This window comes from Octopus bimaculoides, chromosome 16 (assembly GCF_046866305.1).
Source record: "Octopus bimaculoides isolate indiv1 chromosome 16, ASM4686630v1, whole genome shotgun sequence".
Lineage (NCBI taxonomy): Eukaryota > Metazoa > Mollusca > Cephalopoda > Octopoda > Octopodidae > Octopus > Octopus bimaculoides.
The window spans coordinates 22,501-43,545 of record NC_142943.1 but is presented as its reverse complement, the minus strand read 5'-3'; the positions used below and the strand labels follow the sequence as shown (position 1 = coordinate 43,545).

Here is a 21,045-nt window from a genome sequence, read left to right as displayed (position 1 = left end):
ACCTCTAAATCCATCTTTGTTTTTCTCTGAACATTTGTGTGTCCTGAATGTCTCATCGAAAGCCTCTCTCTCTCTCTCTCTCTCTCTCCCCTCTCAGCCCTCAGATGTCATCATTGACTTCTTCGACACTTGATTGACTGCGTTACCGACTCCGTATTGACCAGCTACTCTTGGCCAGTCACGGAGTTTGTAGATGCCACAGCACAAGGGGCACACGACAACGCTGAGTTTTGATGGCACACAACCTGTGTCTTTTATATATGTGTGTATGTGTATGTATACATATATATATATATAATAATATTAGGGACAAAATCACTTTCTTCAGTTCATATAAATATGTAATTCGTTTTCCTTATATAGTATATGTTTAATTTGAGGTTTCCCTTAGTTATCTCCCTTCCTCCATCTTTTTCACTCAGCAACTTTCCTCCCCATATTTCAATCATTCATTCAATTTAAACCTTTAGCATCACGTTTACAACCTCCTCCCTTTATATCTCTATGTAAACAAGGGTTCTTATTCCTAAAGCCCATGGAATAATATCATTGATCCCTTTATATCTCTATGTAAACAAACGTTCTAACGGTCACTGACCATGTAACATCTTAGCTCGTAAGTTACCTCATCATTTCGTATTTGTCTTGCTTTCATATGTTTATTTGTGGATATCTTGGTTTCTAGTGTAATTTTGCTACCTCTGGTAACTATTAACATATTTACATTATCAAAGGTTTTTTTTAAAACTGAGATAATATTGATATATACATAAACTAATATATATATATGATATGTGTGTGTGTGTGTATATATATATATATATATATATATATATATATATATTTGTTTTGCAAGATTTTTGATGTGAAATCGTGTGTTGAAACAGATGTTGTTGTACTTGGGGATGGTCATATTGCCAGTTTAGCCAATAAAAACTCACGCACTGTATATTTGGTGTTAATTTGCTTCAGCTTTATATTACATTAATCTTATTTCGGCCAGAGTTCTTTCGTCACACTTCTGTGACCTCATCAGTGGTCCTTTGTTTTCTTCTTTCTTATGTGTATCTCATAAGATTAATGTAATATAAAGCTGAAGCAAATTAACACCAAATATACAGTGCGTGTGTTTTTATTGGCTAAACTAGCAACATGACCATCCCCAAGTAAAACAACATATATATACACACACACACACACACATATATATATATATATATATATATATATATATATATATATGTGTGTGTGTGTGTGTGTATAAAATCCCTACACATTTATTTATTTTCTCTCTCCTTTTTTTTACCTCTTAATCCTTTCTGTCAAAGTGCATATATTCAAAATGTAAAAGGCTTTTCCATTCTTCCCAAATGTTAAACTAATACACTTGCTTGTTGTTCCTACACCTGTCTTTGTCTATTTGTTTTCTGTAAAGTTGAACCCCCCCCCACACACACACACACACACTCTCACACACACATTCGTGTCTACTTTTCTCTCTCTTTCTCTCATTCACAGAGGTACTGGCTCGATGCTCAAATCCGACTATCGACCCTCCTCCAGGCCAAGCCACAGCAACCCAACCTCCCTGTTGCAGTTCTTGTGCCCCATGATGAAACTGAACCAGGCTCCCCTCCCAGTCTGGAGCAGCTACAGCTGAAGTTGGACCTGTCATGCTTGATTAATCAGGAGTTTGTTTCCACCATCAAGGTCTTCACTTTACCATTCCGGTATCATGAAGAGTCAGGCTTCGATGTGGAACATGTTGCCGTGGAAACTGTGGTAAGTATGTTCTTGAAGTCTCATCTTTTACTTTGTTTCAGTCATTAGACTGCAGCCATACTGGAGCACCTCCTTTAGTTGAACAAATCAACCCCCAGGACTTATTCTATTGACCTCTTTTGTCGAAATGCTAAGTCACTGGGATGTAAACACACCAACATTGGCTGTCAAGTGATAGTAGGCGGACAAACACACACATACATGATGGGCATCTTTCAGTTTCTGCCTACCAGATCCCCACATAAGGCTTTAGTCAACCTGAAGCTATAGTAGAAAGCACTTACCCAAGTTGCCACACAGTGGGACTGAACCTGGAACCATGTGATTGATAAGCAAGCTTCTTACCACACAGCCACGCCTTCGCCTGGGTATATATATATGTCTAGTATCTGTTTATATATCAACCTGTTTACTAATTAACAAATGACTGAGGTTAATCATCATTATTGGCCCCACCACACCCCTCCACCATTACCATTGCCCCTCCCCCCATATATGACCACCACCACTGTACTGCTCTCCTTCTCCCACGAGATAAAAAAAACCCCACCTTTTTTGGGTGAATGAATTTCTTTTCCCCTTAAAAAAAAAACAAAGTGAATGCAAAGAAACATGGCAACAGCAGGTAAATTGTTATGGTAACGATGTGTGGAGGGGACAGCGTTGGTGATCAAGTGTGCCTCTACATGGTCTGTAGCTGGCATAGCAGTGTTCTTCTACCTGGTGCTGGAAAGAGCAGCTAAGTCTCCCTCTTGAAGGCTGGAAACATACATGACTGAGCCGAGGCCAAATAACAATTATAGCCACTAATACTAACTACTATACATTAGATATTGTAGTCCTAGCTACACCATGCCCTCCTCTCTTCCTTTGCAGCTCTCCAACTGTCTCAGGTGGTTGGCCACCCACCGCCCCTGTCAACCAAATTTGGAGAAGAAATACCTGAAGGATTTCATTGAAAACTTCCTAGCTTCTTAGTTTTATGGTCCCTTACTGTATAACAGGGGACTGCGCTCTGCCGAGGGTTACCTGCAGGAGGTAAGGACTCTTTAATTAGGGCAGTGTGTGTGGGGGGGATGACTGGGTATATTTAGGGCTGTGTATGTGGATGATAGTATGTGTGTGTGTTCGTGGGAGTGATTGTGTGGGTGAATGTGTGTGACTGTATGATTGTGTCTGTGTGTGTGTGTGTGTGTGTGAAACTCTCAGTGTGTATATATGCATCTATGTTTGTGAAAGTATGTGTGACTTTAGGTGTTATTCTCTGTGTGTGTGTGTGTGTGTGTGTGTGTGTTTGCCTATATCTATGTATGTGGCCTTTCGATTGTGTGTGTATGTGTGTGTTGGTAACCTGTGTAGTTGCTTGTGTGTGTCTATATGTTAATGTGTGAACCAGTTCATCTCTAAATCCATCTTTCTGTTTTTCTCTGAACATTTGTGTGTCCTGAATGTCTCATCGAAAGCCTCTCTCTCTCTCTCTCTCTCTCTCTCTCTCTCCCCTCTCAGCCCTCTCTCTCTCTCTCTCTCTCTCTCTCACTCCCCTCTCAGCCCTCAGATGTCATCATTGACTTCTACAACTCCATCCTTCGACACTTGATTGACTGCGTTACCAACTCCGTATTGACCAGCTACTCTTGGCCCATCACGGAGTTTGTAGATGCCACAGCACAAGGGGCACACGACAACGGTAAGTTTTGATGGCACACAACCTGTGTCTTTTATATATGTGTGTATGTGTATGTATACATATATATATATATAATAATATTAGGGACAAAATCCAAAATTACAGGTAAAAACTCAATTAAAATCAATTTATAAAAAATCAAACTTAAATTGAGCTTTATAGATTAAAATATAGATAAAATATATAGTTTTAGGGAAAATAACCAAGTTTCAAGAACTCATCGATGAAAATCCACCATCACATATAGAAAAATTAATAATTAAAAGCACAATGAATGAGTATAATATAAAACAAAGTAAACATCATAAGATAAAGATAATTATTATATTATCTTTATCTTATTATCTTTATTATCTTTGTCTTATAATATTTACTTTGTTTTATATTCTACTCATTTATTGTGCTTTTGATTATTAATTTTTCTATATGTGATAGTGGATTTTCATCGATGAGTTCTTGAAACTTGGTTATTTTCCCTAAAACTATACATTTTATATATATATATATATATATATATATATATATATATATAGATATATACTTCTGCCTCATTCACTACTAGTGCTTTATTTTCCCCTTCTGCAGTTAGCTAAGTTATTTCTTCTTAGTAATGCCACACAGGCTGTTGATCGTACCCCGGTGACTTCAAATAAGTATTTCTTTTCTTCTTGTAAACGTGAATATTATTATCCTTATTACTTCTCCAATAAATATCCTGAACCCTGTATTACCATTAACTAACATTAATATCCATATAATAGGCTATGATGTTTTATTTTTATTCACTTTCTTCACTTCATATAAATATGTAATTCGTTTTCCTTATATAGTATATGTTTAATTTGAGGTTTCCCTTAGTTATCTCCCTTCCTCCATCTTTTTCACTCAGCAACTTTCCTCCCCACATTTCAATCATTCATTCAATTTAAACCTTTAGCATCACGTTTACAACCTCCTCCCTTTATATCTCTATGTAAACAAGGGTTCTTATTCCTAAAGCCCATGGAATAATATCATTGATCCCTTTATATCTCTATGTAAACAAACGTTCTAACGGTCACTGACCATGTAACATCTTAGCTCGTAAGTTACCTCATCATTTCGTATTTGTCTTGCTTTCATATGTTTATTTGTGGATATCTTGGTTTCTAGTGTAATTTTGCTACCTCTGGTAACTATTAACATATTTACATTATCAAAGGTTTTTTTTAAAACTGAGATAATATTGATATATACATAAACTAATATATATATATGATATGTGTGTGTGTGTGTATATATATATATATATATATATATATATATATATATATTTGTTTTGCAAGATTTTTGATGTGAAATCGTGTGTTGAAACAGATGTTGTTGTACTTGGGGATGGTCATATTGCCAGTTTAGCAAATAAAAACTCACGCACTGTATATTTGGTGTTAATTTGCTTCAGCTTTATATTACATTAATCTTATTTCGGCCAGAGTTCTTTCATCACACTTCTGTGACCTCATCAGTGGTCCTTTGTTTTCTTCTTTCTTATGTGTATCTCATAAGATTAATGTAATATAAAGCTGAAGCAAATTAACACCAAATATACAGTGCGTGTGTTTTTATTGGCTAAACTAGCAACATGACCATCCCCAAGTAAAACAACATATATATATACACACACACACACACACATATATATATATATATATATATATATATATATATATATATGTGTGTGTGTGTGTGTGTGTGTGTATATAAAATCCCTACACATTTATTTATTTTCTCTCTCCTTTTTTACCTCTTAATCCTTTCTGTCAAAGTGCATATGCTCAAAATGTAAAAGGCTTTTCCATTCTTCCCAAATGTTAAACTAATACACTTGCTTGTTGTTCCTACACCTGTCTTTGTCTATTTGTTTTCTGTAAAGTTGAACCACACACACACACACACACACACACACACACACACACACATTCGTGTCTACTTTTCTCTCTCTTTCTCTCATTCACAGAGGTACTGGCTCGATGCTCAAATCCGACTATCGACCCTGCTCCAGGCCAAGCCACAGCAACCCAACCTCCCTGTTGCAGTTCTTGTGCCCCATGATGAAACTGAACCAGGCTCCCCTCCCAGTCTGGAGCAGCTACAGCTGAAGTTGGACCTGTCATGCTTGATTAATCAGGAGTTTGTTTCCACCGTCAAGGTCTTCACTTTACCATTCCGGTGTCATGAAGAGTCAGGCTTCGATGTGGAACATGTTGCCGTGGAAACTGTGGTAAGTATGTTCTTGAAGTCTCATCTTTTACTTTGTTTCAGTCATTAGACTGCGGCCATGCTGGAGCACCTCCTTTAGTCGAACAAATCAACCCCCAGGACTTATTCTATTGACCTCTTTTGTCGAAATGCTAAGTCACTGGGATGTAAACACACCAACATTGGCTGTCAAGTGATAGTAGGGGGACAAACACACACATACATAATGGGCTTCTTTCAGTTTCTGCCTACCAGAATCCCACATAAGGCTTTAGTCAACCTGAAGCTATAGTAGAAAGCACTTACCCAAGTTGCCACTCAGTGGGACTGAACCTGGAACCATGTGGTTGGTAAGCAAGCTTCTTACCACACAGCCACGCCTTCGCCTGTATATATATATATATGTCTAGTATCTGTTTATATATCAAACTGTTTACTAATTAACAAATGACTGAGAAGGTTAATCATCATCATCATTATTGGCTCCCACCACACCCCTCTACCATTACCATTGCCCCCCCATATATGACCACCACCACTGTACTGCTCTCCTTCTCCCACGAGATAAAAAAAACCCACCTTTCTTGGGTGAATGAATTTCTTTTCCCCTTAAAAAAAAAAACAAAGTGAATGCAAAGAAACATGGCAACAGCAGGTAAATTGTTATGGTAACGATGCGTGGAGGGGACGGCGTTGGTGATCAAGTGTGCCTCTACATGGTCGGTAGCTGGCATAGCAGTGTCCTTCTACCTGGTGCTGGAAAGAGCAGCTGAGTCTCCCTCTTGAAGGCTGGAAACATACATGACTGAGCCGAGGCCAAATAACAATTATAGCCACTAATACTAACTACTATACATTAGATAATGTAGTCCTAGCTACACCATGCCTTCCTCTGTTCCTTTGCAGCTCTCCACAACTGTCTCAGGTGGTTGGCCACCCACCGCCCCTGTCAACCAAATCTGGAGAAGAAATACCTGAAGGATTTCATTGAGGACTTCCTAGCTTCTCAGTTTTATGATCCCCTGCTGTATAACAGGGGACTGCGCTCTGCCGAGGGTTACCTGCAGCAGGTAAGGACTCTTTAATTAGGGCTGTGTGTGGGGGGGATGACTGGGTATGTTTAGGGCTGTGTATGTGGGTGATAGTATGTGTGTGTGTTCGTGGAATGATTGTGTGAGTGAATGTATAAGCAAATGTATGTGACTGTATGATTGTATGTGTCTGTATGTATTTGTGTGTGTGTGTGAAACTCTCAGTGTGTATATATGCATCTATGTTTGTGAAGGTGTGTGTGACTCTAGGTGTTATTCTGTGTGTGTGTGTGTGTGTGTGTGTGTTTGCCTATATCTATGTATGTGGCCTTTCGATTGTGTGTATATGTGTGTGTTGGTAACCTGTGTAGTTGCTTGTGTGTGTCTATATGTTAATGTGTGAACCAGTTCACCTCTAAATCCATCTTTCTGTTTTTCTCTGAACATTTGTGTGTCCTGAATGTCTCATCGAAAGCCTCTCTCTCTCTCCCTCTCCCCTCTCAGCCCCCAGATGTCATCATTGACTTCTACAACTCCATCCTTCGACCCTTGATTGACTGCGTTACCGACTCCGTATTGACCAGCTACTCTTGGCCCGTCACGGAGTTTGTAGATGCCACAGCACAAGGGGCACACGACAACGGTGAGTTTTGATGGCACACAACCTGTGTCTTTTATATATGTGTGTAAGTGTATGTATACATATATATATATAATAATATTAGGGACAACATCCAAAATTCATCATCATCATCATCATCATCATCGTTTAACGTCCGCTTTCCATGCTAGCATGGGTTGGACGATTTGACTGAGGACTGGTGAAACCGGATGGCAACACCAGGCTCCAGTCTGATTTGGCAGAGTTTCTACAGCTGGATGCCCTTCCTAACGCCAACCACTCAGAGAGTGTAGTGGGTGCTTTTACGTGTCACCCGCACGAAAACGGCCACGCTCGAAATGGTGTCTTTTATGTGCCACCCGCACAAGCCAGTCCAGGGGCACTGGCAACGATCTCGCTCGAAAATCCTACAGGAGCCAGTCAGGCGGTACTGGCAACGGCCACGCTCAAAATGGTGCATCTCATGTGCCACCCGCACAAGAACCAGTCCAGGGGCACTGGCAACGATCTTACTTGGCTTGCCGGGTCTTCTCACGCACAGCCCATTTCCAAAGGTCTCGGTCCACAGGTAAAAACTCAATTAAAATCAATTTATAAAAAATCAAAATTAAATTGAGCTTTATAGATTAAAATATATATAAAATATATAGTTTTAGGGAAAATAACCAAGTTTCAAGAGCTCATCGATGAAAATCCACCATCACATATAGAAAAATTAACAATTAAAAGCACAATAAATGAGTATAATATAAAACAAAGTAAACATCATAAGATAAAGATAATTATTATATTATCTTTATCTTATTATCTTTATTATCTTTATCTTATGATATTTACTTTGTTTTATATTCTACTCATTTATTGTGCTTTTGATTGTTAATTTTTCTATATGTGATAGTGGATTTTCATCGATGAGTTCTTGAAACTTGGTTATTTTCCCTAAATTATATATTATATATATATATATATATATATATATATATATATATATATATATATATATATATATACTTCTGCCTCATTCACTACTAGTGCTTTATTTTCCCCTTCTGCAGTTAGCTAAGTTATTTCTTCTTAGTAATGCCACACAGGCTGTTGATCGTACCTCCGGTGACTTCAAATAAGTATTTCTATTCTTCTTGTAAACGTGAATATTATTATCATGATTACTTCTCCAATAAATATCCTGAACCCTGTATTACCATTAACTAACATTAATATCCATATAATAGGCTATGATGTTTTATTTTTATTCACTTTCTTCACTTCATATAAATATGTAATTCGTTTTCCTTATGTAGTATATGTTTAATTTGAGGTTTCCCTTAGTTATCTCCCTTCCTCCATCTTTTTCACTCAGCAACTTTCCTCTCCACATTTCAATCATTCATTCAATTTAAACCTTTAGCATCACGTTTACAACCTCCTCCCTTTATATCTCTATGTAAACAAGGGTTCTTATTCCTAAAGCCCATGGAATAATATCATTGATCCCTTTATATCTCTATGTAAACAAGAGTTCTTATTCCTAAAGCCCATGGAATAATATCATTGATCCCTTTATATCTCTATGTAAACAAACGTTCTAACGGTCACTGACCATGTAACATCTTAGCTCGTAAGTTACCTCATCATTTCGTATTTGTCTTGCTTTCATATGTTTATTTGTGGATTCCCTTGAAGAGGAATATATGAGGAATTCCAGCAGCTCTTACTTCTTTGTAGAAGAGCTCTCTCATATATTTTAAAACATGTGTAGGAATTAAAGGAACTTTTATTTCTATGCGTTTTGCTCCATTTATTATTATTATTATTCATACTTCTCAAAATGTATCACTTTAACTTGGTATCTCTACCTGTAAAATGGCTGTGATATCTTGGTTTCTAGTGTAATTTTGCTACTTCTGGTAACTATTAACATATTTACATTATCAAAGGTTTTTTTTTTAAACTGAGACAATATTAATATATACATAAACTAATATATATATATGATATGTATGTGTGTGTGTATATATATATATATATATATATATATATATATATATATATATATATATATATATATATATATATATATATATATATATATCATTATCATCATCATTCAATGTCTGCCTTGTCTACTGGCATGGATGGGTTGGTTTGATAGAAACCGGTCAGGCACAAAATTGCTGACTTTGTGGTAAAATTTGAAACCATTATTATTATTATTATTATTATTACTTCAATCTCCCGTATGACTATCATTTAAACTTCTGTTTTAATTTTTTTCCTTTCCTCCCATTTCTTCCTCCCCTTCAGATCTGCCCCCTATTCACTGGAACTCTCCAGAACATCTCCTGTTTGTAAGGGACACGTTACGGTCCCTCACACTTCCCCCGTTCACCTTCGGTGATGACACCAGCGAGAAATGGTCCCAGGCTGAGCAAGATGTTTGGAATTACATCTTGCTATCCTCATTCATTCTCACCACATGTCCAAACCAGCGCAATCGTCTCTCTTGCACACCACTACTGACGCTTCTTATGTTCAGCTTTTCTCTCAAGATACTTACACTCTGACGGGTATGCACATTTACATTACACATCCAGCGGAGCATACTGGCTTCATACCTTACGAGCTTACGCATGTCCTCAGCAGTCACAGCCCATGTTTCACTGCCATGTAGCATGGTTGTTCGTATGCATGCGTCATACAATGTGCCTTTTACCCTGAGTGAGAGTCCCTTTGTCGCCAGCAGAGGTAAGGGATCTCTAAACTTTGCCCAGGCTATTCTTATTCTAGCAGCTACACTTTCAGCGCACCCACCCCCACTACTAACTTGGTCACCCAGATAGCGGAAGCTATCAACTACCTCTAGTTTTTCTCCCTGGAATGAGATAGAAGTTGTTTCCTGTTTGTTTACAGTGTTTATTGCACCTGAACATCTGCCACATACAAAGACTAACTTTGTAGTTAATCTGCCTTTGATATTGCTGCACCACTTATGTGTCCATAGCTTGCACCGGGTACATCTTATAGAGTTACTGCCTACTCCTTTACTGCATACTGAGCAGGGCCATGTACCTGAAGAGGTTTGTGTTTTATCTACCTTCCTACTTATTAGGATTTTGGTTTTTGCTAGGTCGACTCTAAGGCCCTTCGATTCTAGTCCTTGCTTCCACACCTTAAACTTCTCCTCTAGTTCTGATAGTGACTGCGCAATTAGTGCAAGGTCATCAGCATAGAGGAGCTCCCAGGGGCAACCTGTCTTGAATTCCTCTGTGATCGCCTGGAGGACTATGATAAATAGGAGGGGGCTGAGGACGGAACCTTGGTGGACCCCTACCTCTACCCAGAATTCATTGCTGTACTCATTTCCAACCTTCACCTTACTGACAGCATCTCTGTACATGGCTCTCACAGCTCTCACTAACCATTCTTCTATCCCAAGTTTCCTCATTGACCACCAGATAAGGGATCAGGGGACCCTGTCAAAGGCTTTCTCCATGTCAACGAAGGCCAGGTACAGAGGTTTATCCTTGGCTAGATATTTCTCCTGCAGCTGTCTCACTAGAAATATGGCATCAGTGGTGCTTTTACCTAGCACGAACCCAAACTGCATCTCATCTAAATTGATTTGCTCCCTAATTAGTTGGGCTATGACCCTCTCCATAACTTTCATAACCTGATCTAACAGCTTGATGCCTCTGTAATTATTAGTGTCTAAAGCGTCACCTTTACCTTTGTAGCAGTTTACTATGGTGCTGCTACACCAGTCATTGGGTATGACTCCTTCGTGTATCACCTGGTTCGTAATACGGGTGATTAGGCTGTAGCCAACACTGCCAGATATTTTGAGCATCTCTGCAGTGATTCCTGATGGGCCGGGGGCTTTCCCTGTCTTCATACTCTTAATTGCTTTATCTACCCTGGTACTGTCAACTCGGATAGCTGGTCCCTCTGTTGGGTCGACATACGGCAGGCTCTCTTTCTCCCATTCATTCTCTTTATTAAGCAATCTATCGTAGTGGCATCTCCAGACCTCTTTCTTTGCAGCCTCATTTAGTGCAAGCGTACCATCATCCATGCGAACACATTTCTCTCCTACAACATCACTATTCTCTCTCCTACACTGTCTTGCAACATGAAATACCTCGAGTCTTTGGTCCTCACGGCGCAGAACATTGGCAAATCTTTTCTTATCTGCTTCCCCTCTGGCTAAATAAACCTGTCGCCTAGCTTCCCTTCTGGCAGATTGGTACAATTCCCTGCTACCACCGTTCTTCGAGTCCTTCCAAGCCTGTTTCTTTTGTCTAATAGCCCCGTCTACATCCTTGTTCCACCACCACGTTACTCTGGGTCGAGAGGGGACTTTACACCAGCCACAGATCTGGTCTGTGGCTCTCAACAGGTTGTCCCGCAGAAATCTCCAATTGTCTTCCACGTTGTATGATGCTATATCCCCTTCTATTTCGTCAAATGCTTCAAGTAACTTGTCTCTAAATCTCTGTCCATTTGCAGGGTCTTTAAGTTTCCATACCCTTCTCCCCCAGGCCGGTTTACTTCTGCATGTGCATAAATATTTATAGATATATTTATACACACACACACACATATGTATATTACTCTCTCTATTTTACAGAACTAATGAGCTATAAACGATAATGACTTCCTCCTGGAGAAATACTTTCGTTATATATACTGTATATACATTAATTTTTACGCAATATATATACATATATATATGGTATTTTTATATAAGCTTAAAGCTTATGGTGATCACCATGCAATGACTAACGAAAATAGTCTAATAAAGGGACATATAAGCCCTCAACAGAAAAAAGATGGCTTACCTATCCGGCACCGAAATATATATTCATATACTCTTTTACTAGTTTCAGCCGTGCAGATGCGGTCATGCTGGAGCACCACCGTAGTCTTTCTGATTTCTTTATATGTATGTGTGTATATGTTTGTGTGCCAGTGTTTGTCCCCCCCACCACCATCACTTGACAACCGATGCTGGTGTGTTTGTGTTCCCATATCTTAGGAGGACTTAGAATAGGTCCTAGGATCAATTTGCTCAACAAAAGGTGGTGCTGCAGCATGGCCGCAGTCAAATGACTAAGACATGCACAAGAATAAAAGAATATATATATTGATTATACATATAGATATAATGAGCATAAGATCCCGGGATCCGAGTGTAGGAAGTTTGTAAGTCTCAATCAGTCCATGGCAGATATAGAAAACAAAAAGTGGACAGTGTACAGTCGTTGTGTGGGAGTGCTTCGGTGGTGGTGGTGGTGGTAATCTTAGTAGAAAGTGGTGAGACATAAGTGGTGGTGGTGGTGGTGGTGATGTTAGTGGGTGTAAGTGGTTGTTGCTGAAGAGGGAATGGAACTAGGAACTGCAGTTACTTGACATGAATACTTCACTGTATTGACGATTTCCTGGCACTGATAGTGGTGGTGGAGGAGGAAGAAGAGGGTGGAGGAGGAAGAAGAGGGGGAGGAGGAGATGTTAATGGTGGCAGACATCATTTAACACCAACAGACCACACTTCATCCAAATACATTATTATATATACATATCTCTCTCCATCTATTGATCTATTTGTCTGTATGTATATTTATATCTATATCTGTCTGTCTGTCTGCCTATCTATCTATCTATTTATGAGTCCAGAGTAATCCATAGACAGGGGAGGTGCAGCCGGAGTGTAGAAAGGTAGAAAGTCCAGTGGAGAAGTTTGTGGGTGATGAGATGAGACTGGATCAACTGATGCGACCACGTGAGAGTGTGATATATATAGGGAGAATTCACAAAAAAAAAAACAAAAGACGAAGACAGGTGGTGTAGAAAACAAACAGATGTATTAGTATAACGCTTGGGAATGGAGAAAGTCTTTAACGTTTCGAGCCTACGCTCTTCGACGGAAAGGAACACAGAAAGAAACCCCCCTGACCAGCTCCTGACCAAACAATGTATGTTTATAGGCTGGCATTCCACAGATGCATGTGTATACATGTGTGTGTGCGTGTGTGTGCGTGAGTGTGTGTGTGTGCCTGTGTAAAAGTACCTGTTTATATATGCACGTGTGGATATACATACAGATACATGAATGTACATGTTTACATATATATATATATATATATATATATGTATATATATATATATATATATATATATATATATATATATATATATATATGTGTGTGTGTGTGTGTGTATATATATATGTGTGTATATATATATATATATATATATATACACACACACATATACACACATACACATATTTATAAACATGCTTTTATATATATGTGTATATGGTTGTGTATGTGTGTGTGTATATATATATATATATATATATAAACACTTGCATATGTGTTTGTATGCTTGTATATGCTTGTATATGTGTATATACACACACACACATATATATGCTTGCATATGTGTGTGCATGTGTGTATCTATACATATACATACACACACATATATATAGAGAGAGACACACACATATACATATATATACACACACACATATATATGTTTGCATATGTGTGCATGTGTGTATCTATACATATACATACACATATATATATATATACATATATATATAGAGACACACACACATATACATATATATATACACACATATATACATATATATATATATATATACACACATATATATGTACATATACATATATATATATGCATGTATGTATACATATATATATATATATATATATATATGCGGGTAAAAATAAATACAAAAAAAGGGCGCGTTGTATGATTGTGTATAGAGGAATATATTATTTTGTTTAAAAGAGTTCCAACACTGTCTGTTTTCTATGTTTTATTTATATTCCTGCAAAACCAATGTGGGATATAGAATATGGAATATACAATATATAATATAATATACAATATATAATATAAAATAAAAATGTATGGTACTATGAAATAAAGTATTGAATGTCTTATTGAATATATGGAATATGTCTTATTGAATAGATGAAATATTGAGTGTTCAATATAAAAGATCAAATATACAAATATATAAAGGCGAATATGTATTTTCTCTACCTTGTGGTATTTCATCATGGCCGGTATGACAGACTTTAACAGACTGTAATAGGTTGGCTGGTTTTCTGTCTTTTATACCAATTCCTATATATATATACACACATATACGTACATACGTACGTACATACACGGAGATAGATAGATACAATAAATAGATGTTCTACTTCTCCATAATTACAAACTTGTTCTAGAAACACATCCACAAGGGGGGGAGGGGAGTGAGGTCGCCATTCTACACCCAAGTTCTCTTTCCTTCTCCCCCCTCTCTCTCTTCCTCCCCTTGTGGCCATTCCTCCAACAACTCCGTGCCCCCCTCTCTCTACTTCATTGTCCATTCATCAACCCCCCCACCGCACCCCCATATCTCTCTGTCCAGAAATAAGAAGATCTTTAATCAAGACAAGTAGGTGTGGAACCATTGTAGATCAATGAAGCCTTTGTCTGCAGATATAACACTGTGTCTGTCTGTCTGTCACTCTCTGTATGTGCGCGTGTGAGAGAGAGAGAGAGAGAGAGAGAGAGAGACTATGTGTGCCTGTATACGCATACTCTTTACTCTTTTACTTGTTTCAGTCATTTGACTGTGGCCTTGCTGGAGCACCGCCTTTAGTCGAGCAAATTGACCCCAAGACTTATTCTTTGTAAGCCTAGTACTTATTCCATCGGTCTCTTTTTTGCCGAACCGCTAAGTTACGGAGGACGTAAACACACCAGCATCGGTTATCAAGCGATGGTGGGGGGGGGACAAACACAGACACACAAACACATGCATATATATATATATATATACATATATACGATGGGCTTCTTTCAGTTTCCGTCTACCAAATCCACTCACAAGGCCTTGGTCGGCCCAAGGCTATAGTAGAAGACACTTGACCAAGGTGCCATGCAGTGGGACTGAACCCAGAACCATGTGGTTGGCAAGCAAGCTTCTTACCACTCAGCCACTCTGGCGCCTAAGTACATCGTTTGTGTTTCATGGCTGAACTATTATGTTTCGATATCTTTTAATTTGTTTATCTGGCTAATTGTCACCAATAACAGTGGGGGACTCAGTGTAACTAGCAACAACAATGCTGCAAAGAAGTACAGCACCAACACTACCACTACCACCACCACCACCACCACCACCGCCGCCACTATGAACACTAGCATCACAGCCACCACCAACACCACCATCGCCACGGCCACTACCATCATCACAGCCACCACCACCACCACTATCCCTCCACCACAACCACCACCATCACCACCAACACCACCACCACCACCACCGCCGCCACTATGAACACTAGCTTCACAGCCACCACCAACACCATCAACACCACCATCACCACCACCACCTGCACCACTACCACTATCAACAGCAATTTGTCACCACCACCACCAACACCACCACCAACACCACTATCCCTCCACCACAACCGCCACCATCACCACCACCAACAACAACAACACTACCAAAACTATTTTATATTATTGATTCCCCCACCCCCACCCTCACCAGCCTGGAAAAAGGAAGACAAAAAGTCAGACTGACTTCAATGGGATTTGAACCAACAGCGCTGAGAGCCAAAACAGAAGATTGCAAAAGATTTTGTCTGTTTTTGCCATTCTGCCAATCACCCCCACCCCCACGTCACAGTCTGTCCCCACCCCATCCCCCATCTCCTGCTTCCCTCTTTACTCCAAGACTTCCAATATTTCCTTGGCCTCCAGGAAACAAGACATCAAAGAAATCAATTTTCTTCCCTTTCTCTTTGTGTTTTTTTTATTGGCAGAATTGTGGAGGTGCAATGGCCCAGTGGTTAGGGCAGCGGACTCGCGGTTTCGATTCCCAGACCGGGCGTTGTGAGTGCTTATTGAGCGAATACACCTAAAAGCCCCACGAGGCTCCGGCAGGGGATGGTGGCGAACCCTGCTGTACTCTTCCACCACATCTTTCTCTCGCTCTTACTTCCTGTTTCTGTTGTGCCTGTAATTCAAAGGGGTCAGCCTTGTCACACTCTGTGTCACGCTGAATATCCCCGAGAACTACGTGAAGGGTACACGTGTCTGTGGAGTACTCAGCCACTTGCACGTTAATTTCACGAGCAGGCTGTTCCGTTGATCGGATCAACTGGAACCCCCCTCGTCGTCGCAATCGACGGAAGTGCCAACAACAACAATTGGCAGAATCGTTAGCACACTGGACAAAATGCTTAGCGGTATTTTGCCTGTCGCTACGTTCTGAGTTCGAACTCCACCGAGATCGATTCTGCCTTTCATCCTTTCAGGGTCAATAAATTAAGTAACATTTGAACAATGATGTCGATGTAGTCCTCTAGTTCCCCACAAATCTCAGGTCTTCTGCTCGCATTTTCCCTCCATATTCGTTTCCTCCACATTGTTTTAAACCCATTCCAGTAAACGTTAATTATAATGATTAATAATTAATATGATAAATTTTAATAGGGGGCTCAAATTTCACCCCCTTCTCCAGTTTTAGATTTTGAAACTTTTTCATCCATTTATTTATCTGTCTATTTATCCCTGTCCAATTTATTCATAAAATATATTTGTCGACAAAACGTGGCGGTCGTATGGAAGAAGACGGCGGTGTAGCTGTTGTTTCTAGCCCCGGGAAGACCTTTATTGCCATCTCTTTATACACATCTCTATAATGCTTATTGAATTTAAAATTTTGAAAATTTGGTTTCTTGCATATTTGGAATCTCCATTATCTGAAACACTGGGAATGAAATGTTTCGAAAAAGGTCAACGTTTCTAATTGGGGGTTAATATATATATATATGTATATATGTGTGTATATATATATGTATTTGTGTCTCCTCCGTAATTTGCGGTGAGCTGGCAGAGACGTGAGCACGCCGGGCGACATGCTTCCTGCTATTTCGTCTGTCTTTACGTTCTGACTTCAAATTCCGTCGACTTCGTCTTTCAGCCTTTTGGGGGTCGATAAACTAAGTACCAGGTACGCACTGGGGTCGATGTAACCGACTTAATCCTTCCGTCTGTCCTTGTTTGTCCCTTGTGGGCAATAAAGAAATAAAAAACGTGGGAATCCGGAATTTGTTCTTTTTTTTTAAATGTGTTTTTCAGGGAAAGGTGCGAATGTTCATTAGTCCAGCCCAAAACAAGCAAAAAGAATGGAGGGTGAATAATGGACAGAGTCCAAAGCTATTGAAAAAATTACAGAATGCAACGAAAATCTCAGGAAAATAAAGAAGAAATGATTGGAAATTTTAGCGGGGAGTGTGTTAATCCCTCTCCGCAGACCCGACCAAAATATATATATACAGACGATTTTTACCTTTAAATTACCTATGTATATATATATAATGTTCATATACTGATGTCTCCACAGTGTGTTGGTGAGATAAAACATGTAATCGTTACCAAAATAGCCAAAAATTCGCCCACAAAGGTCTATAGCAAAGTCCTTAGGGATCGATCGCCATGGCTGTATATAAAGAAATTGCAACCAGAGTTTTGGCGCTAATATATTAAATGCTGACATGGGTAATAAACTTTAAAATCGATGGATATTAGCGAGAAAACACTTATTTAAATTTGGGGGTCTTAAAAGACATGTTAGAATCCACAAGAAGCAGAACTTACCTGCAAGTATTGGTGGTACGAATCAGAGATGCAATCTGTGCGGATGTTTGCAGACGACATGAACGGGCGAAGGTGCAGGAGGAGGTAAAACTCTGTGTAAGGAGCAACCACCAGTAATGTGTGTGTGTGTGTGTGTGTATACGTATATATATATATATATATATGTATACATATATTACAATTAAAAGGGTAAAGGATTATCAATTTATTAATTTATTAATAAATTAATAATTAATAATTTTTACCAAGCCCTTCGGTATTTTTAGCTGCTATTTCTAAACTTCGGTATGGGGTGAAGCACCTTGTTGCTGATCCCTTAATTTTGTTTATAGATGTATACATATATATATATATAAATATAAATATATATTAAATTCAAATTACGACAAACGTAAATAAACAAACGAAGTATGCTTTATATATATATATAAATATGATTATATATATATATAGTCCATGTATATAGTCAGAATGGGGGTATTTAGACGTCTTAAAGGGGATATATTATTATCCAAGATGGTCTAATATATTGTATTTTAAAGAGATCTTTCTTCAAGGAATATATTATAGAAAAGATCGTAAAATATTAAATATTATTATTGAGTTTGAAAAGAGAGAGATTTAATGGCTACAAATGAAATTATTAATTAATTAATTAACACGAATTAATCCAGAAATTGCTTCATTTCTGAACCCAAAATTCAAAAACTCCAAAACATATTTCAATCTAGAATTAAGCGTTGAATTGAAATTACGATGAAAGGTAAACAAAAGTTTGTTTTAGAAGCATTGAGATGTCTTAAAAGTGTGGACATGGTCAAATAGCGACGGGTCTTCTAGGTCTTACATAGATAGGATATTCATTAGAAAATTGGATAAAGAAATAGTTACGCGTCCACAATTTCACTTGGTCAGTTACAGTGACCACAAGGTGGTAACTTGTAAACTGCTCCTAGACAAGATATATAGTAAGGGTTCCGGCTACTGGAAACTCAATAAGTCCCTTTTGGCGATTGAGGAGTACAGGAGTCGGATTAAGTTACTAATACAAAGGGCGTTAACCGGTTCCATTGTCAACAACAAATGGTGGTACGCCCTCAAAAGAGCCATTAAATTCGAGTCTATTAGATATAGCATAGGATTAGTGGCTAGAGGGCGTAGGAAAGAAAATGAATTAGTTAAGGCCCTAGAGGAAGCCATGACAGCTGGCGACGCATCCCAGGTAAAGGTGAAGAGGCTGGAATTAAACCAGCACCTCGAAGCCAAACACATGGGGTGTATCGTCAGAGCTAGACCTCGTGCAGTTTAATGCCGAAAAATTCCAAGCCCTGCACTACCAACGCCCAAAACTGAATACGAAACTTACAGAGTACACTGGTCCGCAGGGAATTTCAATCCTAGAGCCTAAATCAGTGAGAGACCTGGGTATCGACATGAGTGATGATGCCTCTTTCCAAGTGCACATTACCAGGATGGCAACAAAGTGCAGACGATTGGCTGGATGGACCCTGAGAACATTCAGAACCAGAGATAAGGAAACCATGATGATCCTCAAGAGGACATTCGTCCTCAGCCGCCTGGATTACTGCTCACAGCTGTGGTCACCCATATATATATTTTTTTTTTTTTTTGTAGTTTCAGCTTAGAGCCGCGGCCATGCTGATGCAACGCCGTGTTGCTACACTGTTATTACAGGGAGCCTCTTACAATTTGTGGCACTTGGTGAAGAATGGAGTTTGATTTAGCAACCCTCATTTGCACCTCCTGTCGCGAGGTAGGTTCATCTGGGACTCTCGACAGGAAGAGGTCCAGCTTTGATTTGAAAACCCCTACATCTACTTTGTGCAGTTTCCTCAGGCTCTTTGGGAGAATATTAAAAAGCTGTGGGCCCCTGAAACCCAAACTGTTGCAGTCACTGGTACTGAAGCGCGATGGCATTGCTGGGATCTTTGGCACTATGCAGTGTCGTCCCGTTCTAGCATTGGTGTAGCTTTCAATGTCAAAATTTGGCACAATTCCTTCCAGGATCTTCCAGATGTATATTACTGCATACCTCTCCCGCCTTCTCTCCAGGGAGTAGAGTCTTAGCTGTTTCAGCCTATCCCAGTAGCTGAGCAGTTGCAAAGAGACAATCTTCTTTGTGAATCTCCTCTGGATTGCTTCAAGGTCTGCTGTTAATTTCACACGCTGTTAATTTCACACTGCTGGGTGACCACAGCTGTGAACAGTAATCCAGGCGGCTGAGGACGAATGTCCTCCAGAGGATCATCATGGTTTCCTTATCTCTGGTTCTGAATGTTCTCAGGGTCCATCCAGCCAATCGTCTGCACTTTGTTGCTATCCTGGTAATGTGCACTTGGAAAGAGGCATCATCACTCATGTCGATACCCAGGTCTCTCACTGATTTAGGCTCTGGGATTGAAATTCCCTGCGGACCAGTGTACTCTGTAAGTTTCATATTCAGTTTTGGGCGTTGGTAGCGCAGGGCTTGGAATTTTTCAGCATTAAACTGCATATTATTATCCTCAGCCCATCTGTAAACTGAGTCCAACTCCTGCTGCACGTGTGCAACATCACTGGAGTTCTGTATTTTCTGCGAGACTTTCGTATCGTCTGCGTAGCTTGCAAGTGTGGCTATCCGGGCACTTGAAGGCATATCTGAGAAAGCGACTATAAAAAGCAATGGTCCAAAGACAGTGCCCTGTGGAACGCCGCTCATTATTTGTGTTTTCAAAGAGGTGGCTCCATTAGCCACTACTGCCTGACTTCTATCTTTCAGAAAGTCATGTAACCACTCTCCAAGTTTTCCAGCTATGCCAAGATCACGCAGTTTGTGGCATATCGCACCATGATCCACTTTGTAAAAGCTTTTGCAAAATCAAGGTATATTACGTCCACATTTGAGTTGTTGAGTAACTGCCTCAACACCCAGTCGTAATGTTGTAAGAGCTGGGTGAGGCAGCTCCTACCTGGTCGAGAGC

The 21,045-nt window shown here is 39.3% G+C and overlaps 1 protein-coding gene across 5 annotated transcripts in view; it reads left to right on the top strand.

Moving 5' to 3' along the window:
• Window positions 1-433: 433 nt before the first annotated feature.
• LOC149132251 (germinal-center associated nuclear protein-like) overlaps window positions 434-21,045 on the top strand; it is a 33,969-nt gene continuing 13,357 nt past the window's right edge. The window contains exons 1-8 of one of the 5 annotated variants that reach the window (XM_089363999.1): window positions 434-616; window positions 1,519-1,782; window positions 2,659-2,820; window positions 3,331-3,469; window positions 5,466-5,729; window positions 6,614-6,777; window positions 7,243-7,381; window positions 9,665-9,800. In XM_089363999.1, the coding sequence (XP_089220125.1) occupies window positions 3,440-3,469; window positions 5,466-5,729; window positions 6,614-6,685 (366 nt within the window). In that variant the 5' untranslated portion in view covers window positions 434-616; window positions 1,519-1,782; window positions 2,659-2,820; window positions 3,331-3,439 and the 3' untranslated portion in view covers window positions 6,686-6,777; window positions 7,243-7,381; window positions 9,665-9,800. Of the gene's footprint in view, window positions 705-1,518; window positions 1,783-2,658; window positions 2,821-3,330; window positions 3,470-5,465; window positions 5,730-6,613; window positions 6,778-7,242; window positions 7,382-9,664; window positions 9,801-21,045 lie in introns of those variants that run through there. The other 4 variants (XM_089364000.1, XM_089364001.1, XM_089364002.1 and 1 more) reach the window with 4 other exon arrangements.